Genomic DNA, 25170 nt, shown 5'->3' with positions numbered 1-25170 from the left:
TGCAATGTTGAGACTTCATAAAGCACTGGTGAGGCCTCATTTGGAGTACTGTGAGTAGTTTTGGACCCCTTATCGTAGAAGGGATGCGCTGAAACTAGAAAGGGTTCAAAGAAGGTTCACGAAAATGATTCCAGGATTGAATGGCTTGTCACATGAAGAAAGTTTGATAGCTCTGGGACTGTATTCACAGGAATTCAGAAGCATGAGGGGTGACCCCATTGAAACCTAACGAATGGTAAAAAGCTTTGATAGACTGGAATTCTTTGCCAGAGGCGGCTGTGGAGGCCAAGTCTTATGTATATTTAAGGCAGAGTTTTTGGTTGGTCATGGCCATGAAGGGGTACAGTGAGAAGTCAGGAGATTGGGACCGAGAGGAAAATTGGATCAGTTATGATGAAATGACAGAGCAGATTTTATCTTATGGTCTTATACCAGACACATGACATGTTGTTATTGCTTTTCAGGTTCACACAGAATCTCTCGGTGTTTCGAAGGGAAGTGAACGACTCAATGAAGAATTCAGCGTATGGTGTCAACAGCAATGAAATGATGAGCTGACGTCCATTCTGATCCCTACCCAGTACTGGGGTGTATTTCCAATGCAATGCAGGAGTTGAGGGGCAGAAGGTGGGGAGGGAGGGGTTGGGGGTTTAGAGGAAGGTCAAGAGTTCTCATCCACCCACTGACCATTGGACTTGTCACAACCCGAAACCCCCTACCCCCAGCCCATGATATCCTGGCAGGGAGTGTCATTGTGTCCCTGCCCCACATCTGCCTTGTATAAACTTGTACATTTTTTCTTATGACATTTTGAACTGTTTATATGAAATCAATCAGTTAAAAAATAGAGAAAGCTGAAGAGTTGTGATTGAAATTTTTTTGAATCGGGAGGAGGATGATGTGAGTTGGATGAGTGAAGTACTTGGGCTGTGTGTGTGTGTGTGTGTGTGTGTGTGTGTTCAGTTCGATATAAAGCTCTATAACTCCAAACGGAGAAGAACACAACCCAGTAACTAGAGTGCACACTAATCAAATTGTAGTCATTCCCCAGGTAAATTGGGATTTGTGTTTGAGGTTCTAGTTGTTCAGGCTCCGGGAGAGGGGACACAGATGTTGCTGCTAATGTTGGATTGAGCACAGCTCATTTGTATCCACAGAGCAAAAAAAAACCAATGGATTCTATATTTTTATTGTTCTGACTAAACACATTTCCAAATTGTTGCGTGATCAGGTAACTGGTTGGTATGTACGAATGTTTGCTGCATCTAGTGTAAGCATTGTGGCTGCAAATAAAACTTCAGTGGTTTGTACTGAGTGTGATCTGTCTGTATCCTGACGGTCAGTGGTCACTGGGCTTCACGGTGCCAAGGTCTCAATGATGTTCCCTTCCTCTCCCAACACCAGCAGTCAGAAGCAGACAGAAGTCATCAATTATAGATGAGCTCTCTCAATTTTTAAAGACCGTTGTTCTTCACCCAGCTCTGTCTTGAGTCTGCCATTACTGTGACCAGTGCTGCCCCAGCTGCTGAAGAGTCCCATGTCCCTCTGTGGTTTAATTCCGTGTATAACGAATATGTTATGTAGCCACTGGGTCTCTGTCTCCCATCAGCTTTGTACAGTTTGAGTTCTTTCCTTCAGCACCTTTGATTCCTTTTGATTTTGCAGATCTTTCAAACAGTTGTGTGTTGTATCCTTCTCTGTTCCGGGCAGTTTCTATTGCAAAGAACTGGATCCTGGTAGCTGAGAAAACACGAGACAATGTACAGTGTCCTATTGCCCTACCTTCACATCCCGCCCCCCCCCCCACACCTTCATTCCACCCTCCTGCCCCTGAGAGAATGATGGAGACAAGAAAGAAATCTCTGCGGTGTACTATGTGCCATAGCCCTCCCTCATTTGGTATCTCATTATGCTACTCCCTTCACTCTCTTCCCATCTCACCTTCCCTCTCCTGTGTTTTGTCCTGCCAATCATCTTCTCCCCCCTCCACCTCCCCCTCCCCCTGCTTCTCCCTCTCCTCTCTTCCATCCCATCCCTCCACCCTACCAAATATGGTGTTTTCCTCCACATAGTCCTTGGAGCAGTCCAACCGTAGGAGTGTCCCAAAGTTGTAGTCTTCAACCAGCCCCTCAAACTGCATGCAGAACGGACGCCAGGCCTGCAACAAGACAGCAGAAACCCCTCAGGTGATGGCACAGTCTGAGGGCAGAATCCACATCCACACACCCTGTATGCTCTTGGGTGCATAGAAACAGCCCGTGAATCTGCACAGAAAACATCTGGAGTCCAAACACAATATGGATACATCAAACTGTGTACTTACCCCTCTGTAAACTAATAACCTACCTCTGACATACCCCCCCCCCACCCAGACTTTCTTCCAATGCCCTTAAAATTATGTTCCCTTGAATTAGCCATTCTGACCCCAGCTGGGGGAAAAGTCTCTGGCTGTCCACTCTATCTATATACCTCATCTCTCATACACCTCTATGAAGTCACCTCATATCTTCTTTTGTTCCAAAGAGAAAAGCCTGAGCTCATTCAACCCAACTTCATAAGACATGCTCTCATCCTAGTGAGTCTCCTCTGCACCCTCTAAAACTTCAACTTCCTTCCAATGAGGAGCCAACCAGAACGGAACACAATAGTCCCAGTGTGGTTTAGAGTTTTATAGAGCTGCAACATTACCTTACGGCTCTTGAACTCAAACCCCCGCCTAATGAAGGCCAACATAGCATACACCTTATAAACAACCTTATCAACTTGCGCAGTAACTTTGAGGGACCTAAGGACATGTACTCCCAAAATCCTTCTGTTCCTCCAAACTAAGAATCGTGCCATTAACCCTGTATTCTGTATCCAAGGTTGACCTACCAGAGTATTATTTTACACTTTTTATAGATTGAACTCCATCTGCCATTGCTCAGGCCAGCTCTACGTCTAATCAATGTCCTGATACAACCTTAAACACCAACTTTCATGTCATCTGCAAACTTAATCACCCATCTTTCCACTTCCTCATCCAAGTCACTTATTAAAATCACAAAGAGCAGGGGCCTCAGAACAGGTTCCTGTGGAACACCACTGGTCACCAACCTCCAGGCAGAATACACTCCATCTGCTACCACCCTCTGCCTCTTATGGGCAAGCCAATTCTGTATCGAAATAGCCAGATTTTCCTTGAATCCCATGCCTCCTGACTTTCTGATGAGCCTACAGTGGGGAACCTTGTTAAATGCCTTATTAAAATCCACATCCACTGTGCAAACTTCATCAATTTGGTTTGTATGCTACAATCAGCCCCTTACAAAGCCACATTGAACATCCCTAATCAGACTTTTCTTCTCTAAATGCTGAAAATCCTGTGTCTAAGTATTCTCTCCAATAGTTTGCCTGCCATTGTTGTAAGACTCGCTGGTTTATAATCTGTGCTCATTTTCTTGGAACAAAAGAATAACATTTACCACCCTCCAATCATCTGGTACCATTCCTATGGCCAGTGAGGATGCAAAGTTCATTGCCAACCTTGCAGCAATCTGTTCCCTTTTGACCCCACTAGACACCTGGGACTTCTCAACACTGCAACCACAGAGATTGCTCCCTTCCTGTGTCTGCCTTCCACCCATATTGACTCAGTAGACAATCCCTCCACGATGTCCCCTCTTTCTGCAGCTATGACACTATCCCCGATTAGCAATGCCACTCACCTCTTTACCCCCCTCCCTGTCCCTTTTGAAACATCCAAACCCCAAACACTCAGCAGCCATTCCTGCCCTTGTGACAGCCCAGTCTCTGTAATGGCCAGAGTGCCGTAGTTCTGTAAGACATTAGGCCATTCACCTCATCGAGTCTGCTCCATTATTCCATCACGGATGAATTGTCATCCCTCAACCCCATTCTCCTTCTTTCTCCCCGTAACCTTTGACACCCTTACTAATCAGGAACCTATCAACCTGTTCGAAAGGTTTCAATGAAATTTCTCTCCTCATCCTTCTAAATTCCAGCGAGTACAGACCCAGAGCCCTCAAACGCTCCTCATATGATAACCCTTTCATTCCCAGAATCATCCTTATGTGGTCGGCTGGTGGCGCGGTGAGATCAGTGCTGGGCTTGAGAACGGAGGTTCCTGAGTTCGATCCAGTGACAGACCGCTCCCGTGCGCGCCGGGTTGATGTTGAGCTTGCAACTCAGCCTCGTATAATACTGTGAAATCTCTGTGCGAGGAGTGGTGCCCCACACAGCCTTTCGAACTACGCCTTGTAAGGCATGAAAGTGCCCGACACTGGCCTCTCAGGTCTGAGTCGACGTTGTGTGTGTATATCCTTATGAACCTCCTCTGGACCCTCTCCAATGCCAGCACATCTTTTCTTAGATGAGGAGCCCAAAACTGTTCACAATACTCAAGGTGAGGCCTCACCAGTGCCTTATAAAGCCTCAGAATCATATCTCTTCTCTTGTATTCAAGACCTCTTGAAACGAATGCCAACATGGCATTTGCCTTCCTCACCACCGACTCAACCTGCAAGTTAACCTTTCGGATGTTCTGCACAAGGACTCCCAAGTCCCTTTGCATCTCAGACTTTTGGATTTTCTCCCCATTTAGAAAATGGTCTGCACATTTATTTCTACAGTGCATGACTGTGCATTTTCCAACATTGTATTTCATTTGCCACTTACTTGGCAACAAAGCCATCTATTCCATCATCTAAATCATTGATATGCCACATAAAAAGAAGCGGTTGCAACACCAACCCCTGTGGAACACCACTAGTTACTGGCAGCCAGCCAAACAAAGATCCTTTTATTCCCACTCGCTGCCTCGTTTCAATCAGACAATCCTCTCAAACTGGGTGCTAACATTGCGATTGGCTTCCTTACCAATGACTCAACCTGCAAGTTAACCTTTATGGAATTCTGCACAAGGACTCTGAGGTCCCTTGGCGCCTCTGATTTTTGAATTTTCTCCCGGTTTAGAAGAGAGTAGTTTTTATTCCTTCTACCATACACTTCCCTTTACTTCTTTGCTCATTCCCCAATCTGTCTAAATCCTTTTGCAGATTCCCCGCTTCCAAACAGAAAGGCCCCTTTTTGTCTCACACTTTGCCTCCTGCCAGTCAGACAATCTTTTATCTATGCTTGTATCTGTGCTGTAATACTATGGACTCTTGTTTAACAGCCTCACATGCAGCACCTTTATGAAGGCCTTCTGAAAATCCAAGTAAACAACATCCACTGACTCCCTTGTCCACCCTGCCTGTTATTTCCACAAGAATTCCAACAGATTTCCCTTCAAGGAAAACAAGCTGTCTGGCCAATTTCATCATGCACCTCAAAATACCCTGAAACCTCATCCTTAATAATGGAATCCAACACTGGTCTTCCCAACCACTGAAACCGGCCTATAACTGCTTCTGCCTTCCTCCCTTCTTAAGTTCAACTGCCATTTCTTTGTTCCCCATGACTACCTCTCCATCGTCATTTTCCAGTGGTCTGATGTCCACTTTTGCCCCTCTTTTATTCTTTATGTATTTGGAAAACTGTTGGTATACCCAATATATTATTGGCCAGTTTAGCTACATATTTCATCATCTTTTCTCTACTTATGGCTTTTATTAGTTGCCTTTGTTGGTTTTTAAAAGCCTCTAACCTCCTAATTTTTGCTCTATTATGTGCCCGCTCTTCTGCTTTTAACTCTTTGTCAGCCACGGTTGCCTCATCCTCCCTTTAGAATTCTTCTTCATCGTTGGATTGTATTAATTCTACACCTTCCAAATTGCCCCCAGAAACTCCAACCGTTGCTGTTCTACTGTAATCTCTACTAGTGTCCCCTTCTAATCAACGTTGGCCAGCTCCTCTCTCATGCCTAATTCTCTTTACTCCACTGTAATACTGATACCACCGGCTGGTGGCGTAGTGACATCAGCGCTGGACTTCGGAGTGAGAGGTCCCAAGTTCAAATCCGGCCGGCTCCCTTGCACGCTCTCCATCTGTGCCTGGGTTGAGCGTCAAGCTAGCAACTTGACCTTGTAAAAAACAAAAAACCTGGAGAGGGATGGGCTCCGCCAAGTTTCAAATGCCCAAGACACGCCCTACGATGAGCAATCACCAAAAAAATCGGTGCAAAAAGCTTGTCATGACGGCGCCCTGACGACTCCACCAGGAGTAAGGCGCACACACACACAATACTGATACACCTGACTTTATCTTCTCACTCTCAAACCGAGGGTGAATTCTATCAGATCATAATCACTGTCTTCCAAGGGTTCCTTTACCTTCAACTCCCTAATCAAATTTGGTTTATTACACATCATCCAATCTAGAATTGCCTTGCTCCTTAGTGGTATAAATCGCAAGCTACACTAAATTTCTACAAATTCCCTCTCATGGGATTCAGCACCAACCTAATTTTCCTTATCTACCTGCATATTAGGATCACTCATGAACATCGAAATCTACGGCACATTACAGGCCCTTCGGCTGACCATTTTGTGCCAATCATGTAACCTACTCTAGAAAATGTCTAGAGTTTCCCTACCACATAGCCTTCTATTTTCCTAAGCTCCATGTACCTATCTTACCCTCACTGACATGTTGCACAGGCAGCAATCCAGAGATTATTACCCTTGAAGTCCTGCTTTTCAGCTTTGTACCTAAACTGTCTATTTAGGATCTCAACCCTTTTCCTACCTATGTCGTTGGTACCAATATGTACCATGACTTCTAGCTGCTCACCCTCTCCTTTAGAATGCTGTGGACATGACCTGAGACGTCCTTGACCCTGGCCCCTGGGAGGCAACATACCATCCGAGTGTCTCTTTCATGTCCACTGAATCCCCTGTCTCCTCTCCTAACTAAGGAATCTCATATCATTACTGCACTCCCCTTCATTTCTCACCTCCCACAACCGCCTGCTCGAAAACTCCATTCACCCCGTCGCGGTCAGTCGCCTGCTCGAAAGCTTCACTCACCTCTCACAGCTGCCTGATCGAAAGCTCCACTCACCCCCTCCCCAACAGTCGCCTGTTCGAAAGGTCCACTCACACCCCCCAGTGGCCCAGCTGCAAAATGTGTGTGCAGGTGCCATGGCTCTGATACTTCAGGATACATGCTCTGTCCGTGTGTGAGATAGTGTCCTCTGTGAGTGGGTGGTGAATTCCAGAACTTACCAGTTTGGCAGACTCAGATTTCAGTTCCTCTGGATCAAGGACATCGACCTTCATGTCATTGAATCGCTTTCTGAACTCTGTGTAGATCAGATCATCTTCTTTAGTCAGTCTAAGGTATCGTGGGTCAACTGAAGAAATGAGCTGTGGGAACAGCAGAGGTGAAACAAGGCCACATGATTCACACCACTGTCCAACCACATTCCCAGAGATGCTGCCATTTCCTGCTAACACATGACTGGGAACTCCCATGGGAAACCAACCCACAGCATTCACTTTGAGAGCAGAAAATTAGACAAATTGGAGAGGGGTAGCAGAGAGTGGAGAAATATCCTGACAGTGGAACCTCAAAGTTGAGAAGTGGAAGAATTGGGATGAGGCAGATTAGTAGTCTGGCACAGAATAGATAGGCCAAGGGGCCTGTTTCTGTGCTGCAGTATTCTATCATTTACTGTAAGGTTGGAAGAGGGTATAAAGGGCAAGTCTCCATACATTGTGTACAAGGCATTTGTGAAACTACAGCTAGAGTACTGTCTAGAGTTTCTTATTTTATTCAGAGATACAGCAAGGTAACAGGCCCTTCTGCCCCAATGAGCCCGCTTTGCCTAATTACACCCTTGTGACCAACTAACCTACTGGACTGTAGGTCTCTGGAATGTCCCAGAATTGAAAGGGTTAATTTATTAGGAACATTTGACAGCTCTGGGTCTCTACTCAATGGAGTTTAGAAGAATGAGGGGTATCTCATTAAAACTTAATGAATATTGAAAGGCCATTGAGATGGCGTTTCCTACAGTGGAGGAATCTTAAAACCAGACAGCACAACCTCAGACTAGAGGGACGTCCATTTAGAACAGCAATGAGGAGGAATTTTTTTAGCCAGTGGGTGGTAATTCTGTGGAATTCATTGCCACAGATGGCTGTGTCATTGGGCATATTTAAAGTGGAGGTTGATAGGTTCTTAATTAGGGCATCAAAGGTTACGGGGGAGAAGGTGGGGGAATGGGGTTAAGAGGGATAATAAATCAGCCATGATGGAAAAGTGGAGCAGACTCAATGAGCGGAAAGGCTCCAGAGTCTTATGGTCTTAATAACCCATCAGTTCTGAATTCGACAATTTCAAATACCCAGCCTTTCTGCAAGAACATCCACCTGTAAATTTAAATTGGATTTCTCTCTCACAAATGCTGCCTGACCTGCTGGCTATTTCAAAGTTAAAATCAAAGTACATTTATTATCAAAGAATGTATATGTCATCATACACTACCTTGAGATTCATTTTCTTGCAGGCCTTTACAAGAAAAAAGAAATACTATAGAATTTATGAAACATAAATATAGACTGACAATCAATGTACAGAAGGAGATTGTGCAACTATAAAATCAAAGTTCAAAGTAAATTTATTATCAAAGTATAAATGAGTCCTACCATTGGTCAGGGTCAACCATAGATGTATGTTTCAGCATCTACATGATACGCAAGCCTGGGCAGTACAATATAGAGAGCAAATTATTGCCCATATAGCAAGCTCCCTCTCTCCACATGTCTGAAGTATCCAAAGAAACAGCAGAGACCGATATACAAACTCCACCATTGATATTGCAGGAGTTTCCAGTCAGCATTGAATTCAACATAAAACTGCCTTAGGGACTCTGGCTGTGGATTTTTCCCTCAGGATTTATCCCGAAGTCTTCCCCATGAGCGGGTATAGTCACAAGGCAGTAGAAGTTTAAGATTAGAGATTTCCCCCTCTTAGGTAAGCTGCCAACCACAGCTGAGGAGTCCTATCTACCCAAAGAGACTGGTTTTAAGGTGTCAATAATCTGCCTTTGCCCCTTCTCCTGTCAATAGAATAGGTTCTGCCAGGCTTAATAGCTCAGCTACACTTGAAGGCCAGGAGCTGGACTTGGTTGTCAGAGGTTATTTGAGATGCACGCCATTGAGGGCATTTAAGAAGTCGTGGGAGGTTCCGGTGACGTCATCGTTCAGAATGGCAGCTTAAATCAACAGCTCCTCCAGAAAAACGCATATTTTGCCCCTCTTAATCGATCAAGTATAAGATTTTTTGAAAATATCTGAATTGATAAGGGGGGCAAGAATGGAGATAAAAAGCACCACTGCGGAGCCTATGGAAGAGAGAGGTACAGCGCGCGGCTCTCCTACACGTGCATGTGGTGGCAAAGCTGACGATGGGCCTTGTGCAGGCAAGGCGGTAAATATGATAAGGATTTTGGAGGAGATAAGGGAAGTCCAAAAAGATATAAAGCAGCAACTCAATGATATAAAGTCAGGGCCCGCCAACGTCAATCAGAAAATAGCAGTGGCAGAGACTCGAATTGAGAAGGTGGAAGATCACGTGCAAAACGTGGAACAGATACTAAGTAAGACGATAAAAATATTAAATCAACAGGAAAGTAAATTGCTTGACCAGGAGGGAAGATCGCGATGGAAAAATATCAGGATTTATAATGTTCCTGAAGGAGCGGAGGGATTGTCGATGATGGACTTTGTAGACAAGCTGCTGCGGGAAGCGCTGGAGATTCCCCAGACTATGGAGATTGAAACTGAGAGGGCACATCGCTCACTCGTCCAGCGGCCTCCCAGAGACAGAGAAAGTAAACCGCGCTCAATAGTACTTAAATTCCTTCAATTCAAGAGCAAGGCGGAGATTCTACGAAGGGCCTGGGGTAAGAAGAGGGTGTTTTGGAACAGGAAGTTAATATACTTCGATCATGATTACCCCCCCCCCCCCGGCGGTCCTACAGAAATGGAAAGAATATTCCGAAGCAAAACGAATATTAAAGCAAGAAAAGATTAAATTGCAAACCCCGTACCCTGCTAAACTGAGGGTATTTTACCAAGAAGGGATGCGACTGTACCAGACAGTGGAGGAGGCGACTACAGACACGAACAACACAGGACTGTCCATTAACGTGGTCAAACCAAGGGAAGGTCTGGCTGAGCAGTTATCCTGAACTGCTTGGGAAATAGTAAGAGAACCTGGAAAGCAGGGGACAGGAACAGGATGAGAGAAGGATATTAGGAAGAGACTGTCAGTTCTCCGAGGGCAGCCCTCACCTCCTCCAGAAGAGCCATAAGGTTTGGCTAACTTTAAAAGTGCTGATAAACTAAACGGAAGCAAAAATAGACGGTGATATACCTATCTCGAGAAATGCTGTTATAATGTAGATTTTATATTACTCAATTTTTTTTAAATTCACTTATTAATTCCTTTTTCCCCACCTAAATGAGAATATATACATGGGAGGAATACACAGGGAAATCATTTCTGTGTAATGGACATAGTTTTTTTTAACTTACTCTTATGGGTACTGCAACGGGGGCGCTCAACCCACAGGTAGGAGAGGCTCTCCCCCACGGCTAGACGTTTCTTCTAGCCCAACCCAGGGTCATCTAGAGACCCCAGCCCCGGAATCACACCTTCGTTACCTTTTTTTTATTATTCGCGTTTTACTTGCATCTTTCCTGTAGGTAGGTGACCAGAACTAGACACAATACTCCACATTAGGCCTTGTCAATGTCTTATACACGCAAACATGAGGAAATCTGCAGATGCTGGAATCTCAAGCAACACACACAAAATGCTGGTGAACGCAGCGGGCCAGGCAGCATCTATAAGAAGAGGTGTAATCAATGTTTCCGGCCAAGACCCTTTGTCAGATCTAAATGAAGGAAGAGATAGTAAGAGATTTGAAAGTGGGAGGGGGAGGGGGAGATCCAAGAAGACAGGAGGGGGAGGGATGGAGCTAAGAGCTGGAAAGTTGATTGGCAAAGGGATACGAGGCTGGAGAAGGGAGAGGATCATGGGACGGGAGGCCTAGGGAGAAAGAAAGGTGGGGGGGAGCCCAGAGGATGGGCAAGGAGTTATAGTGAGAGGGACAGAGGGAGAAAAAAGAAAGAGAAAAAAAAAGGAAAAGACAAAACCCGGACTCCAGCAACATCAATGCAGGTTCCAATGACCATGGATACCTTCACAGTGATTGCGCAACCTCCAACTGCGACTCCAGCCTTGAACTCCAGGCCGGGTCTTCACATGCTGCTATTGTGACTCCCGTCTCCCCTTCCCCCACCACCACTCTGCAACCCCATCTTCCTCATCACCCATCATCTACTCCTGGGCCCTCGGAGGCTCCTTCTTCCTCTCACCCCAACCCTCCCCACTCCACTGACACCACCAGCCTCCCTCCCCCACCCCCCTCTTATCCCAGCTCTCATCCATGCTGGATCTTCACCATCCCCTCCAACATTCAACTCTCTGAGGCAGAGCGCTCTGTCCTCAGTAAGGGCCTCACCTTTGTCCCCATTCGCCCACACCTCAGCGAGTTCTGCATTCGCCATGACGTTGAACTGTTCTTCCGTCTTTGAGCCTACTTCTTCGGCAAGGACTCTCCCACCGATGACCCCTTCTCCCGTCTTCAACCCTCCTCTTCTTCATGGACACCCCGCTCTGGTCTTCTGCCTGCTCTGGATCTCTTTATTGCTAACTGCCGACGGGACATCAACCGTCTCGACTTCATCGCACCTTGTTCCCATTCCAACCTCACCCCTTCCGAATGCTCTGCTCTCCACTCTCTCCGCACTAATCCTAACCTTACTATTAAATCCGCCGATAAGGGGAGGTGCTGTTGTAGTCTGGTGTACTGACATCTACCTTGCCAAGGCACAGCGACAAATCACGGATACCTCCTCTTATTTACCCCTCGACGTGACCCCACTAAGGAGCACCAGGCCATTGTCTCCCACACCATCACCAACCTTATCCGTTCAGGGGATCTCCCATCCACTGCTACCAACCTTATAGTTCCCACATCTCGCACTTCCCGTTTCTACCTCCCACCCAAGAATCCACAAACCTGCCTGTCCAGGTAGACCCATTCTCTCAGCTTGCTCCTGCCCCACCGAACTCAGTTCTGCATACTTCGACACAGTTTCATCCCCCCTTGTTCAATCCCTTCCTACCTATGTTCGTGACACTTCTCACGCTCTGAATTTTTTCAATGTTTTTAAGTTCCCTGGCTCCCACCGCTTTATATTTTCACCACGGATGTCCAGGCCCTATATACCTCCATCCTCCACCAGGAAGGTCTCAAAGCTCTACGCTTCTTTTTGGATTCCAGACCTAATCAGTTCCCCTCTACTACCACTCTCCTCCACCTAGCGGAATTAGTCCTTACTCTTAATAATTTCTCCTTTGGCTCCTCCCACTTCCTCCAAACTAAAGGTGTAGCCATGGGCACCCATATGGGTCCTAGCTATGCCTGCCTTTTTGTTGGCTTTGTGGAATAATCCATGTTCCAAGCCTATATTGGTATCTGTCCCCCACTTTTCCTTCGCTACATCGACAACTGCATTGGCGCTGCTTCCTGCACGCATGCTGAGCTCGTTCACTTCATTAACTTTGCCTCCAACTTTCACCCTGCCCTCAAGCTTACCTGGTCCATTTCCGACACCTTCCTCCCCTTTCTAGATCTTTCTGTCTCTGTCTCTGGAGACAACTTATCCACTGATGTCTACTATAAGCCTACTGACTCTCACAGCTATCTGGACTATTCCTCTTCTCACCCTGTCTCTTGCAAAAATGCCATCCCCTTCTCAGAATTCCTCCGTCTCCGCCGCATCTGCTCTCAGGATGAGGCTTTTCATTCCAGGACGAGGGAGATGTCCTCCCTTTTTAAAGAAAGGGGCTTCCCTTCCTCCACTATCAACTCTGCTCTCAAATGCATCTCCCCCATTTCACGCACATCTGCTCTCACTCCATCCTCCCGCCACCCCACTAAGAATAGGGTTCCCCTGGTCCTCACCTACCACCCCACCAGCCTCCGGGTCCAACATATTATTCTCCATAACTTCCGCCACCTCCAACGGGATCCCACCACTAAGCACATCTTTCCCTCCCCTACGTGACTGCATTGTCCACTCGTTCCCCCCATCCCTTCCCACTGATCTCCCTCCCGGCATTTATCCTTGTAAGCGGAACAAGTGCTACACATGCCCTTACACTTCCTCCCTCACCACTATTCAGGGCCCCAGACAGTCCTTCCAGGTGAGGCGACACTTCACCTGTGAGTCAGCTGGGGTGATATACTGCATCCGGTGCTCCCGATGTGGCCGTCTTATATATTGGCAAGACCCGACGCAGGCTGGGAGACCGTTTCGCTGAACACCTACACTCTGTCCGCCAGAGAAAGCAGGATCTCCCAGTGGCCACACATTTTAATTCCACGTCCCATTCCCATTCTGATATGTCTATCCACGGCTTCTTCTACTGTAAAGATGAAGCCACACTCAGGGCGGAGGAACAACACTTTATATTCTGTCTGGGCAGCCTCCAACCTGATGGCATGAACATCGACTTCTCTAACTTCCGCTAATGCCCCACCTCCCCCTCGTACCCCATCCATTATTAATTTTTCTTTCTCTCTCTCTCTCCTTTTTCTCCCTCTGTCCCTCTCACTATACCCCTTGCCCGTCCTCTGGGCTCCCCCCCTTTTTCTCCCTAGGCCTCCCGTCCCATGATCCTCTCCCTTCTCCAGCCTCGTATCCCCTTTACCAATCAACTTTCCAGCTCTTAGCTCCATCCCTCCCCCTCCTGTCTTCTCCAATCATTTCGGATCTCCCCCTCCCTCTCCCACTTTCAAATATCTTACTATCTCTTCTTTCATTTCGATCTGACGAAGGGTCTCGGCCCGAAACGTCGACTGTACCTCTTCCTATAGATGCTGCCTGGCCCGCTGCGTTCACCAGCATTTTGTGTGTGAGTTGCTTGAAATTCCAGCATCTGCAGATTTCCTCGTGTTTGCATGTATAAGACATTGACAAGGCCTAATGTGGAGTATTGTGTCTAGTTCTGGTCACCTACCTACAGGAAAGATGCAAGTATGATTGAAAGAGTGCAATGAAATTTACCAGGATGTTGCCAGGACTTGAGGACCTGAGTTACAAGGAAAGGCTGAATAGGTTTGGAGCTCATTCTCTGAGTGTGGGAGAGTGAGGGGAGATTTGATAGGGGTATATAAAATCATGAGGGGTAGAGATAGGGCAAATGCAAACAGGCTTTTTCTACTGAGATTGGGTGAGACTACAACTGGGAGAGAAAGGCAACATATTTAAGGGGAACATCTTCACTCAAAAGATGGTGAGAGTGTGGAATGAGATGCCAGAGGAAGTGATGGATGCAGGTTCAATTTCAACATTTAAGAGAAGGTTGGAGAAGTACTTGGACGGGATGGTCCAGGTGCAGGTTGATGGGACTAGGCAGAATAACAGTTTGGCACGAATTAGATGAACTCTGCAGTGGACAGTCCCAAGCCCAGGTACAAAAGGAGTTACTCCATCCAGTGGTACAGAAACACCAACAGCTGATCCAAGGTCCTCATCCCTGGGAGAGGAGGAACTTCACCTAGAAGTTGTATGAAATCATGTGGTGAAAGTGGAGCCGCAGGGTTGATCAACCTTCCATCGGCCCAGGTAGAGAGTTCTGGTGAACCACTGTCAGTGGCCTGCGCCCAGATGGATTAGATGGTCTGAAGTGTATGTTTCTGTGCTGTTGTACTCTACGCTTTCAGAAGTGAGATATAAAGTGAGTCGAAGAAGAATTCAGCCAACAGTGAGCAGCAAACAAATGTGAAGAGCAAGTGGTACTTGGTGGGTGTGTGGTAACAACATCAAGGTTCTAGGTGAAGTTTATCACCAATCAGAAAAGTTTGGTGATAAGAAAAGTACAGGTTCTTAACACAAGTGTGTCAACAATGAGATAACAACCAGCAGACTTTACATAAAGATCTTCACAGCACCATACTTACATTGAAGTAGATCTCAGCGTGTTGATAGGCCTTCATCGCCCACATCATTTCAACATTGGCCTGCAAAACGGAGACAAATTCAACAGGTGAATTTAGTTCCACAGAACAGCGGCAATACTCCAGTCATAGTAAACGGCAGTTGTGAAACGTGAAAGCAGAATATTGTTATAATTTCCAGACCTTTCCCAGTACTAAGACCTTGTGACCCATTTCCAAAGTTTGAACACATTTTCAAAGGAAACTTCTAGAATAAAACTGTTATAAATAATGTAAATATTACCAGCTACTGTAGATAATCAGAAGAGATCTGACAATCAGTATGTAGCATTTCATTAAAAACTAGCCTCTTAATTATATCTCCAAGCAACTACACCATACGTTAGTTGGCATTTATGGATCTGGATATGGCTTTGATGAGGTTGGGACAATCCAACCATTTGCTCCAAGTAACATCTTTTCACCACAGACATAGAACATTTCAACACAGTATTGGCTATTCAGCCCACATTATTGTACTGACCCTTTAACCCTCTCCAAGATCAATCAAATCCCTCCCTCCATTTTTCTATCATCCACGTTCCTATCTGAGTTTCTTAAATGTACCAAACGTATCTGTTTGACAACCACCTCTGCCAGCACGTTCCACACCCCCACCACACTCTGTGTAAAAAAAAAACCTGCCTTTGATATTCCCCATCTACTGCCATTCCAACACTTTAAAATTATACTCCCTCATTCCAGTTCCACCCTGGGAAAAAGTCTCTGACAATGCCTCTTATCATCTTGTACGCTTCTACCAAGTCATCTCTCATAGTCTTTCGCTCTAAAGAGGAAACCCTAGTTTACTCAACCTGTCCTCATTAGACATGTTCTCTAATCTAGGCAGCATCCTGGTAAATCTCCTCTGCACCCTCTCTAATCCAGGCGGCATCCCGGTGAATCTCCTCTGCACCCTCTCTAATCCAGGCGGCATCCCGGTCAATCTCCTCTGCACCCTCTCTAATCCAGGTGGCATCCCGGTCAATCTCCTCTGCACCCTCTCTAATCCAGGCGGCATCCCGGTCAATCTCCTCTGCACCCTCTCTAATCCAGGCGGCATCCCGGTCAATCTCCTCTGCACCCTCTCTAATCCAGGCGGCATCCCGGTCAATCTCCTCTGCACCCTCTCTAATCCAGGCGGCATCCCGGTCAATCTCCTCTGCACCCTCTCTAATCCAGGCGGCATCCCGGTCAATCTCCTCTGCACCCTCTCTAATCCAGGCGGCATCCCGGTCAATCTCCTCTGCACCCTCTCTAATCCAGGCGGCATCCCGGTCAATCTCCTCTGCACCCTCTCTAATCCAGGCGGCATCCCGGTCAATCTCCTCTGCACCCTCTCTAATCCAGGCGGCATCCCGGTCAATCTCCTCTGCACCCTCTCTAATCCAGGCGGCATCCCGGTCAATCTCCTCTGCACCCTCTCTAATCCAGGCGGCATCCCGGTCAATCTCCTCTGCACCCTCTCTAATCCAGGCGGCATCCCGGTCAATCTCCTCTGCACCCTCTCTAATCCAGGCGGCATCCCGGTCAATCTCCTCTGCACCCTCTCTAATCCAGGCGGCATCCCGGTCAATCTCCTCTGCACCCTCTCTAATCCAGGCGGCATCCCGGTCAATCTCCTCTGCACCCTCTCTAATCCAGGCGGCATCCCGGTCAATCTCCTCTGCACCCTCTCTAATCCAGGCGGCATCCCGGTCAATCTCCTCTGCACCCTCTCTAATCCAGGCGGCATCCCGGTCAATCTCCTCTGCACCCTCTCTAATCCAGGCGGCATCCCGGTCAATCTCCTCTGCACCCTCTCTAATCCAGGCGGCATCCCGGTCAATCTCCTCTGCACCCTCTCTAATCCAGGCGGCATCCCGGTCAATCTCCTCTGCACCCTCTCTAATCCAGGCGGCATCCCGGTCAATCTCCTCTGCACCCTCTCTAATCCAGGCGGCATCCCGGTCAATCTCCTCTGCACCCTCTCTAATCCAGGCGGCATCCCGGTCAATCTCCTCTGCACCCTCTCTAATCCAGGCGGCATCCCGGTCAATCTCCTCTGCACCCTCTCTAATCCAGGCGGCATCCCGGTCAATCTCCTCTGCACCCTCTCTAATCCAGGCGGCATCCCGGTAAATCTCCTCTGCACCCTCTCTAATCCAGGCGGCATCCCGGTAAATCTCCTCTGCACCCTCTCTAATCCAGACGGCATCCCGGTAAATCTCCTCTGCACCCTCTCTAATCCAGACGGCATCCCGGTAAATCTCTTCTACACCCTCTCTAAATCCAGGCAGCATCCTGGTAAATCTCCTCTGCACCCTCTGTACAGTTTCCATATCCTTCCTGTAATGAGGTTTCCAGATCGGAACACAATATTCCAAGTGTAGTCTAACCAGTTTTACAGAACTGCAACATTATCTTGCAACTCTTAAACCCAATCTCCCAACTAATGAAGACCAACAGGTGACCCTTATCACATACCTCCCACTGGCTGGAGGATAAAATCAGCTGAAAAGAGAACTGAAGTCACAGACTGAAACGGTACATCAGATGGGATCATGGACAAAGGGGTGAAGATACTTTCCTCAACAGTCCATTACACAAGGATGGAGAGAAAGAGCAGCTACATCAGGTGTGATGCAAAGTCAATGGTACTGTTGCCAAGTTTGCAGATTAGATGAAGATTGGTGGAGGGGCTAGAGGTGTTCAGGAAAGATGCAGAAGGACTTAGACAGATTAGGAGAATGGGCAAGAAAGTGGCAAATGAAATATAATGTTGGAAAATGCATAGTCATACACTTTGGTAGTAGAAATAAATGTGCGGATTGTTCTCTAAATGGGGAGAAAATCCAGGAATCTGAGATGCAGAGGGACTTGGGAGTCCTTGTGCAGAACTCCCTGAAGGTTAACTTGCAGGTTGAGTCAATGGTGAGGAAAGTAAATGCCATGTTAGCATTCATTTCAAGAGGTCTAGAATACAATTTCAGGGATGTGATGCTGAGGCTTTATAAGGCATTGGTGAGGCCTCACCTTGAGTATTGTGAACAGTTTTGGGCCCCTCATCTTAGAAAAGATGTGCTGGCATTGGAGAGGATCTAGAGGAGGTTCACAAGGATGATTCCAGGAATGAAAGGGTTATTATACGCAGAACATTTGATGGCTCTAGGTCTGTAACTGTTGGAATTCAGAAGGATGAGGGGCGGATCTCATTTAAACCTTTCAAATGTTGAAAGGACTAGACAGAGTAGATGTGGAAAGGATGTCTCCCATGGTGGGAGAGTCCAGGACAAGAGGGCACAGCCTCAGGATAGAGAGACACCCCCTCAGTCTCCTTCACTCCAGGGAAAATGATCCCAGCCTGTCCAGTCTCTTCTCATTACTCAAGGTCCCAGTCCCAGCACCCATTTGTGGATCATTTCTGCTCCCCCTCCACATCCTTCCTAGTGTGCCAGCTAAAACGTAGCTGATTCCAGAGTTCATTTCATCAACGTCTGTAATAGCTGTCAATTCTTGTACTCGGTACCCTTTCTGAGTAGGGGAACTAAGGGTTATAGGGGAACTAAGGGTTATGGGGAAAAGGCAGGTAGGTGGAGATGAGTCCATGGCCAGATCAGCCATGATTTTATTGAATGGCGAAGCAGGCTCGACGGGCCAGATGGCCGACTCCTGCTCCCATTACTATGCTCTTATCAAGTCAAGTCACGTCAAGTCACTTTATTGTCATTTCAACCATAACTGCTGGTATAGAACATAGTAAAAATGAGACAACATTTTTCAGGACCATGGTGCTACATGAAACAATACAAAAACCACACTGAACTACGTAAAACAACACAAAACTACACTAGACTACAGACATACCCAGGACTGCATAAAGTGCACAAAACAGTGCAGGCATTACAATAAATAATAAACAAGACAATAGGCACAGTAGAGGGCAGTAGGTTGGTGTCAGTCCAGGCTCTGGGCATTGAGGAGTCTGATGGCTTGGGGGAAGAAACTGTTACATAGTCTGGTCATGAGAGCCGAATGCTTCGGTGCCTTTTGCCAGATGGCAGGAGGGAGAAGAGTTTGTATGAGGGGTGCGTGGGATCCTCCATAATGCTGTTTGCTTTACGGATGCAGCGTGTGGTGTAAATGTCTGTAATGGCGGGAAGAGAGACGCCAATGATCTTCTCAGCTGACCTCACTATCCGCTGCAGGGTCTTGCGATCTGAGATGGGGCAATTTCCGAACCAGGCAGTGATGCAGCTGGTCAGGATGCTCTCAATACAACATCTGTAGAATGTGGTGAGGATGGAGGGGATGGGAGATGGACTTTTCTCAGCCTTCGCAGAAAGTAGAGATGCTGCTGGGCTTTCTTTGCTATGGAGCTGGTGTTGAGGGACCAGGTGAGATTCTCCGCCAGGTGAACACCAAGAAATTTGGTGCTCTTAGCGATCTCTATGGAGGAGTCGTCGATGTTCAGTGGAGAGTGGTCGCTCTGTGTCCTCTTGAAGTCAACAACCATCTCTTTTGTTTTGTTCATATTCAGAGACAGGTTGTTGGCTCTGCACCAGTCCATTAGCCGCTGCACCTCCTCTCTGTATGCTGACTCATCGTTCTTGCTGATGAGACCCACCACTGTCGTGTCATCGGCGAACTTGATGATGTGGTTCGAGCTGTGTGTTGCAGCACAGTCGTGGGTCAGCAGAGTGAACAGCAGTGGACTGAGCACACAGCCCTGGGGGGGCCCCCATGCTCAGTGTGATGGTGTTGGAGATGCTGCTTCCAATCCGGACTGACTGAGGTCCGGACTACGGAGGGAGGTGTTCAGGCCCAGTAGGCTCAGCTTTCCAATCAGGTGCTGAGGAATGATTGTGTTGAATGCTGAACTGAAGTCTATGAACAGCATTTGAATGTATGTGTCTTTTTTGTCCAGGTGGGTTAGGGCCAGGTTGGGGGTGATGGCAATGGCATCATCTGTTGAACGGTTGGGACGGTACGTGAACTGCAGGGGTCCAGTGAGGGGGGCAGCAGGGTCTTGATGTGCCTCATGACGAGCCTCTCGAAACACTTCATGATGATGGATGTGAGTGCGACGGGACGGTAGTCGCTGAGGCAGGACACTGAAGGCTTCTTCGGCACAGGGACGATGGTGGCGGCCTTGAAGCACGTAGGAACGACGGCGCTGCTCAGGGAGATGTTGAAGATGTCAGTGAGAACATTTGCTGCTGGACCAGACAATATGAAGACCAGCATGCCTGCCAACCCTGTCTACCTGTCGCCACTTGCAGGGAACCATATACCTGTGTCCTGAAGGGTCTCGGCCTGAAACATCAACTGTTTACACCTTCCCATAGATGCTGCCTGCCTGACCTGCTGAGTTCCTCCAGCATTTTGTGTGTGTTGCTTTGGATCTCCAGCATCTGCAGATTTTCTCCTGTTTGTGAACCATGTACCTGTAACCCCTTAGCCTCCCTACCTTACAACACACTCTGACCTTTTCTGTGTATCTCCTGACTTGATTTTACTTCCCAAGATGCATCACTTTGCAGTTGTCTGAGGTAAGTTTTATATGCCGTTCCTCGGCCAAGGTGCAAAGCACAGTACATATCGTCTCACAGGACACAATAAGTTGCAATCTATATGGAGTAGGTGGAGGGTCAGGTGGTGCTGAGGAAGCAGGGTATCTGCAGAACAACTTACATAGACTAGGAGAATGGGCAAAGAAATGACAGATGGAATAGTGTCGGGAAGTGTGTGTTCACGCACTTTGGTACAAGTAATAAAAGCATAGACCAGGGGTAGGCAACCTTAAACACAAATGATTTTCTAGCATGCGTTATTCATTAATTTGAGGCAAAACATAACTAGATGTATTTAAATGGATAATTCCCATATTCCAAGTTTTTTATGGCATTTATCTGGCCCACCGTCCGCTCACTAATATGCGATCCGGCCCACAGAGGCAAAAAGGTTGCCGACCCCTGGCACAGACTGTATTCTAAACCAGGAGTAAGTTTTTTAAAAACCAGGGGTGCAAAGGGACTTGGGAGTCCTTGTGTAGGGTTCCCTAAACTTGCAGGTTGAGACAGCAGTAAGGAAGGCAAATGCAATGTTAGCATTTGTTTCAAAAGGACTGGAATACAAAAGCAAGGATGTGAAAAGCATTGGTCAGATTACACTTGGATTATTGGGCGCAGTTATGGGCCCCTTATCAAAGATATGCTGGCATTGGAGAGGGTCCAAAGGAGGTTCAGAAGAATGACCCCAGGAATGAAAGGGTTAAATTATGAAGAGGATTTGAAGGCTCTGGGCCTGAACTTGCTGGAATTTAGATGAACGTGGCGGGGCGGGGGGAATCTCACTGAAGCCCATCAAATATTGAAAAGCCTGGATAGCATGGACATGGAGAGAGTGTTTTCTATCGGATCAGAGGACACAGCCTCAGAAGAGAGGGTCATCCGATCAGAACAGAGATTAGGAAAAATTTCTTCAGCCAGAGGCTGGTGAATCTGTGGAATTCGTTGCCACAGATGGTTGTTGGGTGTATTTCACTGGGAGGTTGACAGGTTGTTGATTAACCAGGGTGTCAAAGGTTATTGGGCGAAGGCAGGAGAATGCGGTTGAGAGGGAAAATAAATAGCCATGGAACAGACTCGAAGGACCGAATGACCTAATTCTGCTCCTCTGGTCTTACTTCTGAACAGTCGATGAACCCATGAGCACTGGGTCACTATTTGATTTTTGTAACATGCAGCAATTCTTATGTCTTATAGCTAGCACAAAACAAATTTCACAACACGTCAGTGGCATTAAACCCGACTGTGATTCAGCCCCACAACCATCGTACGTTGGCATGCACGGAATAACTTCAAAGTTAACACAACTGTCATCAGTCTAAAAGGTCCAAAAAGATCCAATACTCACATCATTCCCATAGGCGTCTGCCGGCAGAGAGAGTGCCTGTGCCGCCGACATCAATTCAGCTCCGCCCTGGAAAGGATACAGAGAAACAAGCAGTGGTCAGGTTGTGGCAGTGAGAAGGAACACATAGCTGTCAGATTGTCACCAAAAAGAAACAGGCAGCCATCAAGATGTGTCAGCCAGAAAGAAAGAACAGGCACGTCAGGTTATCAGTGAGAAGGAACAGGCAGTCGTCACATATTGTCAGCAAGGAACAGGCAGCCACCCCACCAGGTTGTGTCAGCAAGGAACAGGCAACTGTCAGATTGTGTCATCAAGGAAGAACAGGCAGCCATCAGATTGTATCAGCAAGGAACAGGCAGATGTCAGATTATGTCAGCAACAGGCAGCCATCAAGATTGTGAGCAAGGAACAGGCAGTCATCAGACTGTGTCAGCAAGGACCAAGATGTCAGATTATGTCAGCAAGGAACTGGCAGCCGTCAGACTGTGTTAGTAAAGAACAGGCCACCATCAGATTGTGTCAGTAGGGAACAGGCAGTCATCAGACTGTGTCAGCAAGAAGGAACAGGGAGCCGTCAGACTGTGTCAGTAAAAAAAAACAGGCCGTCAGATTGTGGCAGCAAGGAACAGGCAGTCACCAGACCGTGTCAGCAAAAAGGAACAGGGAGCCGTCAGACTGTGTCAGTAAAGAACAGGCAGCCGTAAAATTGTGTCAGCAAAAAGGAACAGCCATCAGAGTACGTCTGTAAGAAAGAACAGGCAGTCATCAGATTTTGTCGGCAAGTGAATCTTGCAACCCAGCTATAGGAACAACTGGCTAAACTGCTACACAGGGAGATGATTATGTGTCATCTCTGTCGAAGATAGAGACAGCTCCAATAAGACAAATAGATAATTGATACAAGGGAAAGGGAAAAGCGGTCAGGCACTGATTTGAAAGTGTGTGTTGCAATACAAATGGTCAAATCAGTGCCATAACGCACTCTCACCCTTCTTCCCAACCGCTCACCCCTCCCTCCATTCCCCCCTCCCCACGTCGGGCTTCTGACACTCTCTGGGCCTGTGAATTGCTCCCCGTCCGGGGGAGGGGGGGTAGAATGGGCCGGCCTCCGGTCCCGGTCCCGGTCCACGGTACGTCTCCCCCGTGCCCACCCCGACCCGGGGCGCTCCCTCACCAGCGCTCCAGCCCCACTGCCGGCCATGCTGCGCCGCACTTCCTGTCCCGGGGTCAGGGGTCAGGGGCGCCAATTTTTTTAAAAAATTTTTTCCAAGGACGGAATTAATTTCAGTTTCGGGTCCCGGTATCGGGGGTGGAGAGGGAGGGGGAGGCACTGGGAGGTTTGTGAGGGTGGGGGTCTGGGGAGGTGGGGACTTGGGGGAGGGGCGAGGTCAGGGTTCACCGCTCCCGATCCTCGTCCCGCTCCCGCTCCCGCTCCCGGCCCGGGCCCTACACTTTGCTCTGTTCGCCCTGTTGCCGATCGGCCGCGGCGGATCCGGAGCCGGAGCCGGAATCAGGCGGCGGTATATCTGCATCAGCTCCCGTGGTGCTCCGCCGGTGCCCGGATGTCTGTGTGCCGAGGGTGAAAGAAAGGAGGAGGAGGAGGCTGGCGGGGTGGAAAATACCCTCAGCGGAGGCAGAGGGATACAGACCGAGGCTGAGGCAGAGGCTGAGAGGTAGGGACAGAGACGGCCAGGGGCTGAGACAGACAGAGAGAAAGACACAGGAAGTGGAGAAGGAGAGGTAGGAGGGGGACGGAGGGGAGAGGGGAGGAAGGACAGACAGACAGACGGGGTGGGATTGTAAAGGGAAGGGGAGAAGGGGGTGGACTAAAGCGGAGAGGATTAGTGAGGAAGAAAGGGAAGTGGATAAAATATTCAGGAGAGGGGAAGTTAAGATCTGAGAGCAGGGGAAAGGAAAGGCCTTCAGATTCAGAGAGGAGGTGGGGAGTGTGATACAGAACCTGATCTCAGGAAGCTCCTCATGAGGGTGACAGATTGACAAGGAGGCGGGGAGGGAGGGGGTAGGGGAGGGTGTTGAGGAGTTTGTTTTAAAGCAGCATATTTGAGGAGGGGTCAAGGGCAGCCTAATTAATGAAGGAGAGGGGCTTCCTCTTTCTGTTTGCAAAGAGGAAACTGGGTTTCCCTCGCGCTCTTCCTGAGGCTGTGAATAATGGACGCTGAATCCATTCTACATGACAAGATCGTGGAATACATGGTAAGTTGAAGGTCTGAGACCTATGTCAGCTCTTGTGATAATGATTGAACTTGTCAACAGAGACGGTCGGAGGGGTGATAAAGGTTCAGGGATTGGTGGAATGATGAAATGCGCTTTTAATTTGGAACAGCATTTCTTCCATAGTGACCTTTGGGGAAACTGAAGGCAATGGGGTTGTCGGCTTGGATTGCCAAAGGGTCAGAAGAGTATTGGTGAAAGGTTGTTTGTCAGACAGTGGGGAGGCATCCGGTGTTGTTTCCCCAGGGGCTGTGCTGATGGGATCACAGCTGCTGTTATACATTAATGATCTGGATATCATGTACAGTGGGTAATTTCAAAGGAATGACTAGCCCTCCTCAAATCAAGATTGTTTAATGTAATTTCCAGTACACAAATGTAAAGGAGAGTAAATGGCTTCGGATCAGGCACAGCACAAACAAACACAAAGGTAAACAACACAATAAATATAAATACGTTAGACAGCTTGCATACAAGGATTGTACATAAAGTGATGCTCAGCACAGGAGTGTCTGTATGTAACTGACTGTGGTGAGAATGGACACAGATACAACGTGCGCTCGGCAGAATTGGACAGAAGACTGGCAGCTGATATATTAATGTTGAGAAGTGTGTGACACAGCAATGAAGAGGTATGTAATCAGGTTGTGTGTTGATAGGTAGAGAGCTAGGAGGTAAAGGAAGGATGGAACACTAAAGCTTTCTAAGTGACTGGTTGGGCTCTGGATAGAATCTGCTAACCAGTTCTGGCCTGAGCACTTCCAGAGGGCTGGAGACAGGGCCGGAGGTTTACTGAATTAGTGCCAGGGCTGAGTTTTTCGTTACATACAGTCAAAAGAAGCAGCAGAAGGTGAGGGGAGGGGAACAAGGATGCGCTAGAAAGCGATGGGTGAAGCCAGGGGAATGGGAAAGTTAGAGGGTTGGAGAACAAGCAGTCTGAGAGGAGAGGAGCGTGAACCGTGGGAGAAATGGAAGAAGGAGGGAAACTGGGGGGGGGGGGGGTAATAGGCAGGTGAGGA

The 25170-nt window shown here is 47.7% G+C and overlaps 3 protein-coding genes across 6 annotated transcripts in view; 2 read left to right on the top strand and 1 right to left on the bottom strand.

Annotated features, from left to right (window-relative positions):
* Positions 1 to 1310, top strand: part of xpo7 (exportin 7) — a 169539-nt gene extending 168229 nt beyond the window's left edge. The window contains exon 28 of the mRNA XM_072266817.1: positions 465 to 1310. Within this exon, the coding sequence (XP_072122918.1) occupies positions 465 to 558 (94 nt within the window). The 3' untranslated portion in view covers positions 559 to 1310. The remainder of the gene's footprint in view (positions 1 to 464) is intronic.
* Positions 1174 to 23901, bottom strand: pbdc1 (polysaccharide biosynthesis domain containing 1). 3 transcript variants are annotated; one of them, XM_072266822.1, is made up of 6 exons: positions 23880 to 23901; positions 21920 to 21985; positions 14987 to 15046; positions 7167 to 7307; positions 2047 to 2158; positions 1174 to 1740 (listed from the first exon to the last, which is right to left on the bottom strand). In XM_072266822.1, the coding sequence occupies exons 2-6, from the start codon at positions 21968 to 21970 to the stop codon at positions 1577 to 1579; spliced, it is 528 nt and encodes a 175-aa protein (XP_072122923.1). In that variant the 5' UTR covers positions 21971 to 21985; positions 23880 to 23901; the 3' UTR covers positions 1174 to 1576. The 3 variants fall into 3 exon arrangements, with proteins under 3 accessions (XP_072122923.1, XP_072122921.1, XP_072122922.1); XM_072266820.1 differs by lacking the exon at positions 23880 to 23901 and adding an exon at positions 23094 to 23860; XM_072266821.1 differs by lacking the exon at positions 23880 to 23901 and adding an exon at positions 23370 to 23855.
* LOC140201955 (F-box/WD repeat-containing protein 1A) overlaps positions 23722 to 25170 on the top strand; it is a 46196-nt gene continuing 44747 nt past the window's right edge. Inside the window, exon 1 of one of the 2 annotated variants that reach the window (XM_072266818.1) lies at positions 23722 to 24133. In XM_072266818.1, coding sequence (XP_072122919.1) covers positions 24089 to 24133 — 45 coding nt within the window. In that variant the 5' untranslated portion in view covers positions 23722 to 24088. The remainder of the gene's footprint in view (positions 24134 to 25170) is intronic. The other variant, XM_072266819.1, reaches the window with a different exon arrangement.

Source organism: Mobula birostris, chromosome 8, assembly GCF_030028105.1.
Source record: "Mobula birostris isolate sMobBir1 chromosome 8, sMobBir1.hap1, whole genome shotgun sequence".
Taxonomy (NCBI): Eukaryota; Metazoa; Chordata; class Chondrichthyes; order Myliobatiformes; family Myliobatidae; genus Mobula; species Mobula birostris.
This window is presented reverse-complemented; position numbering and strand designations above follow the sequence as displayed.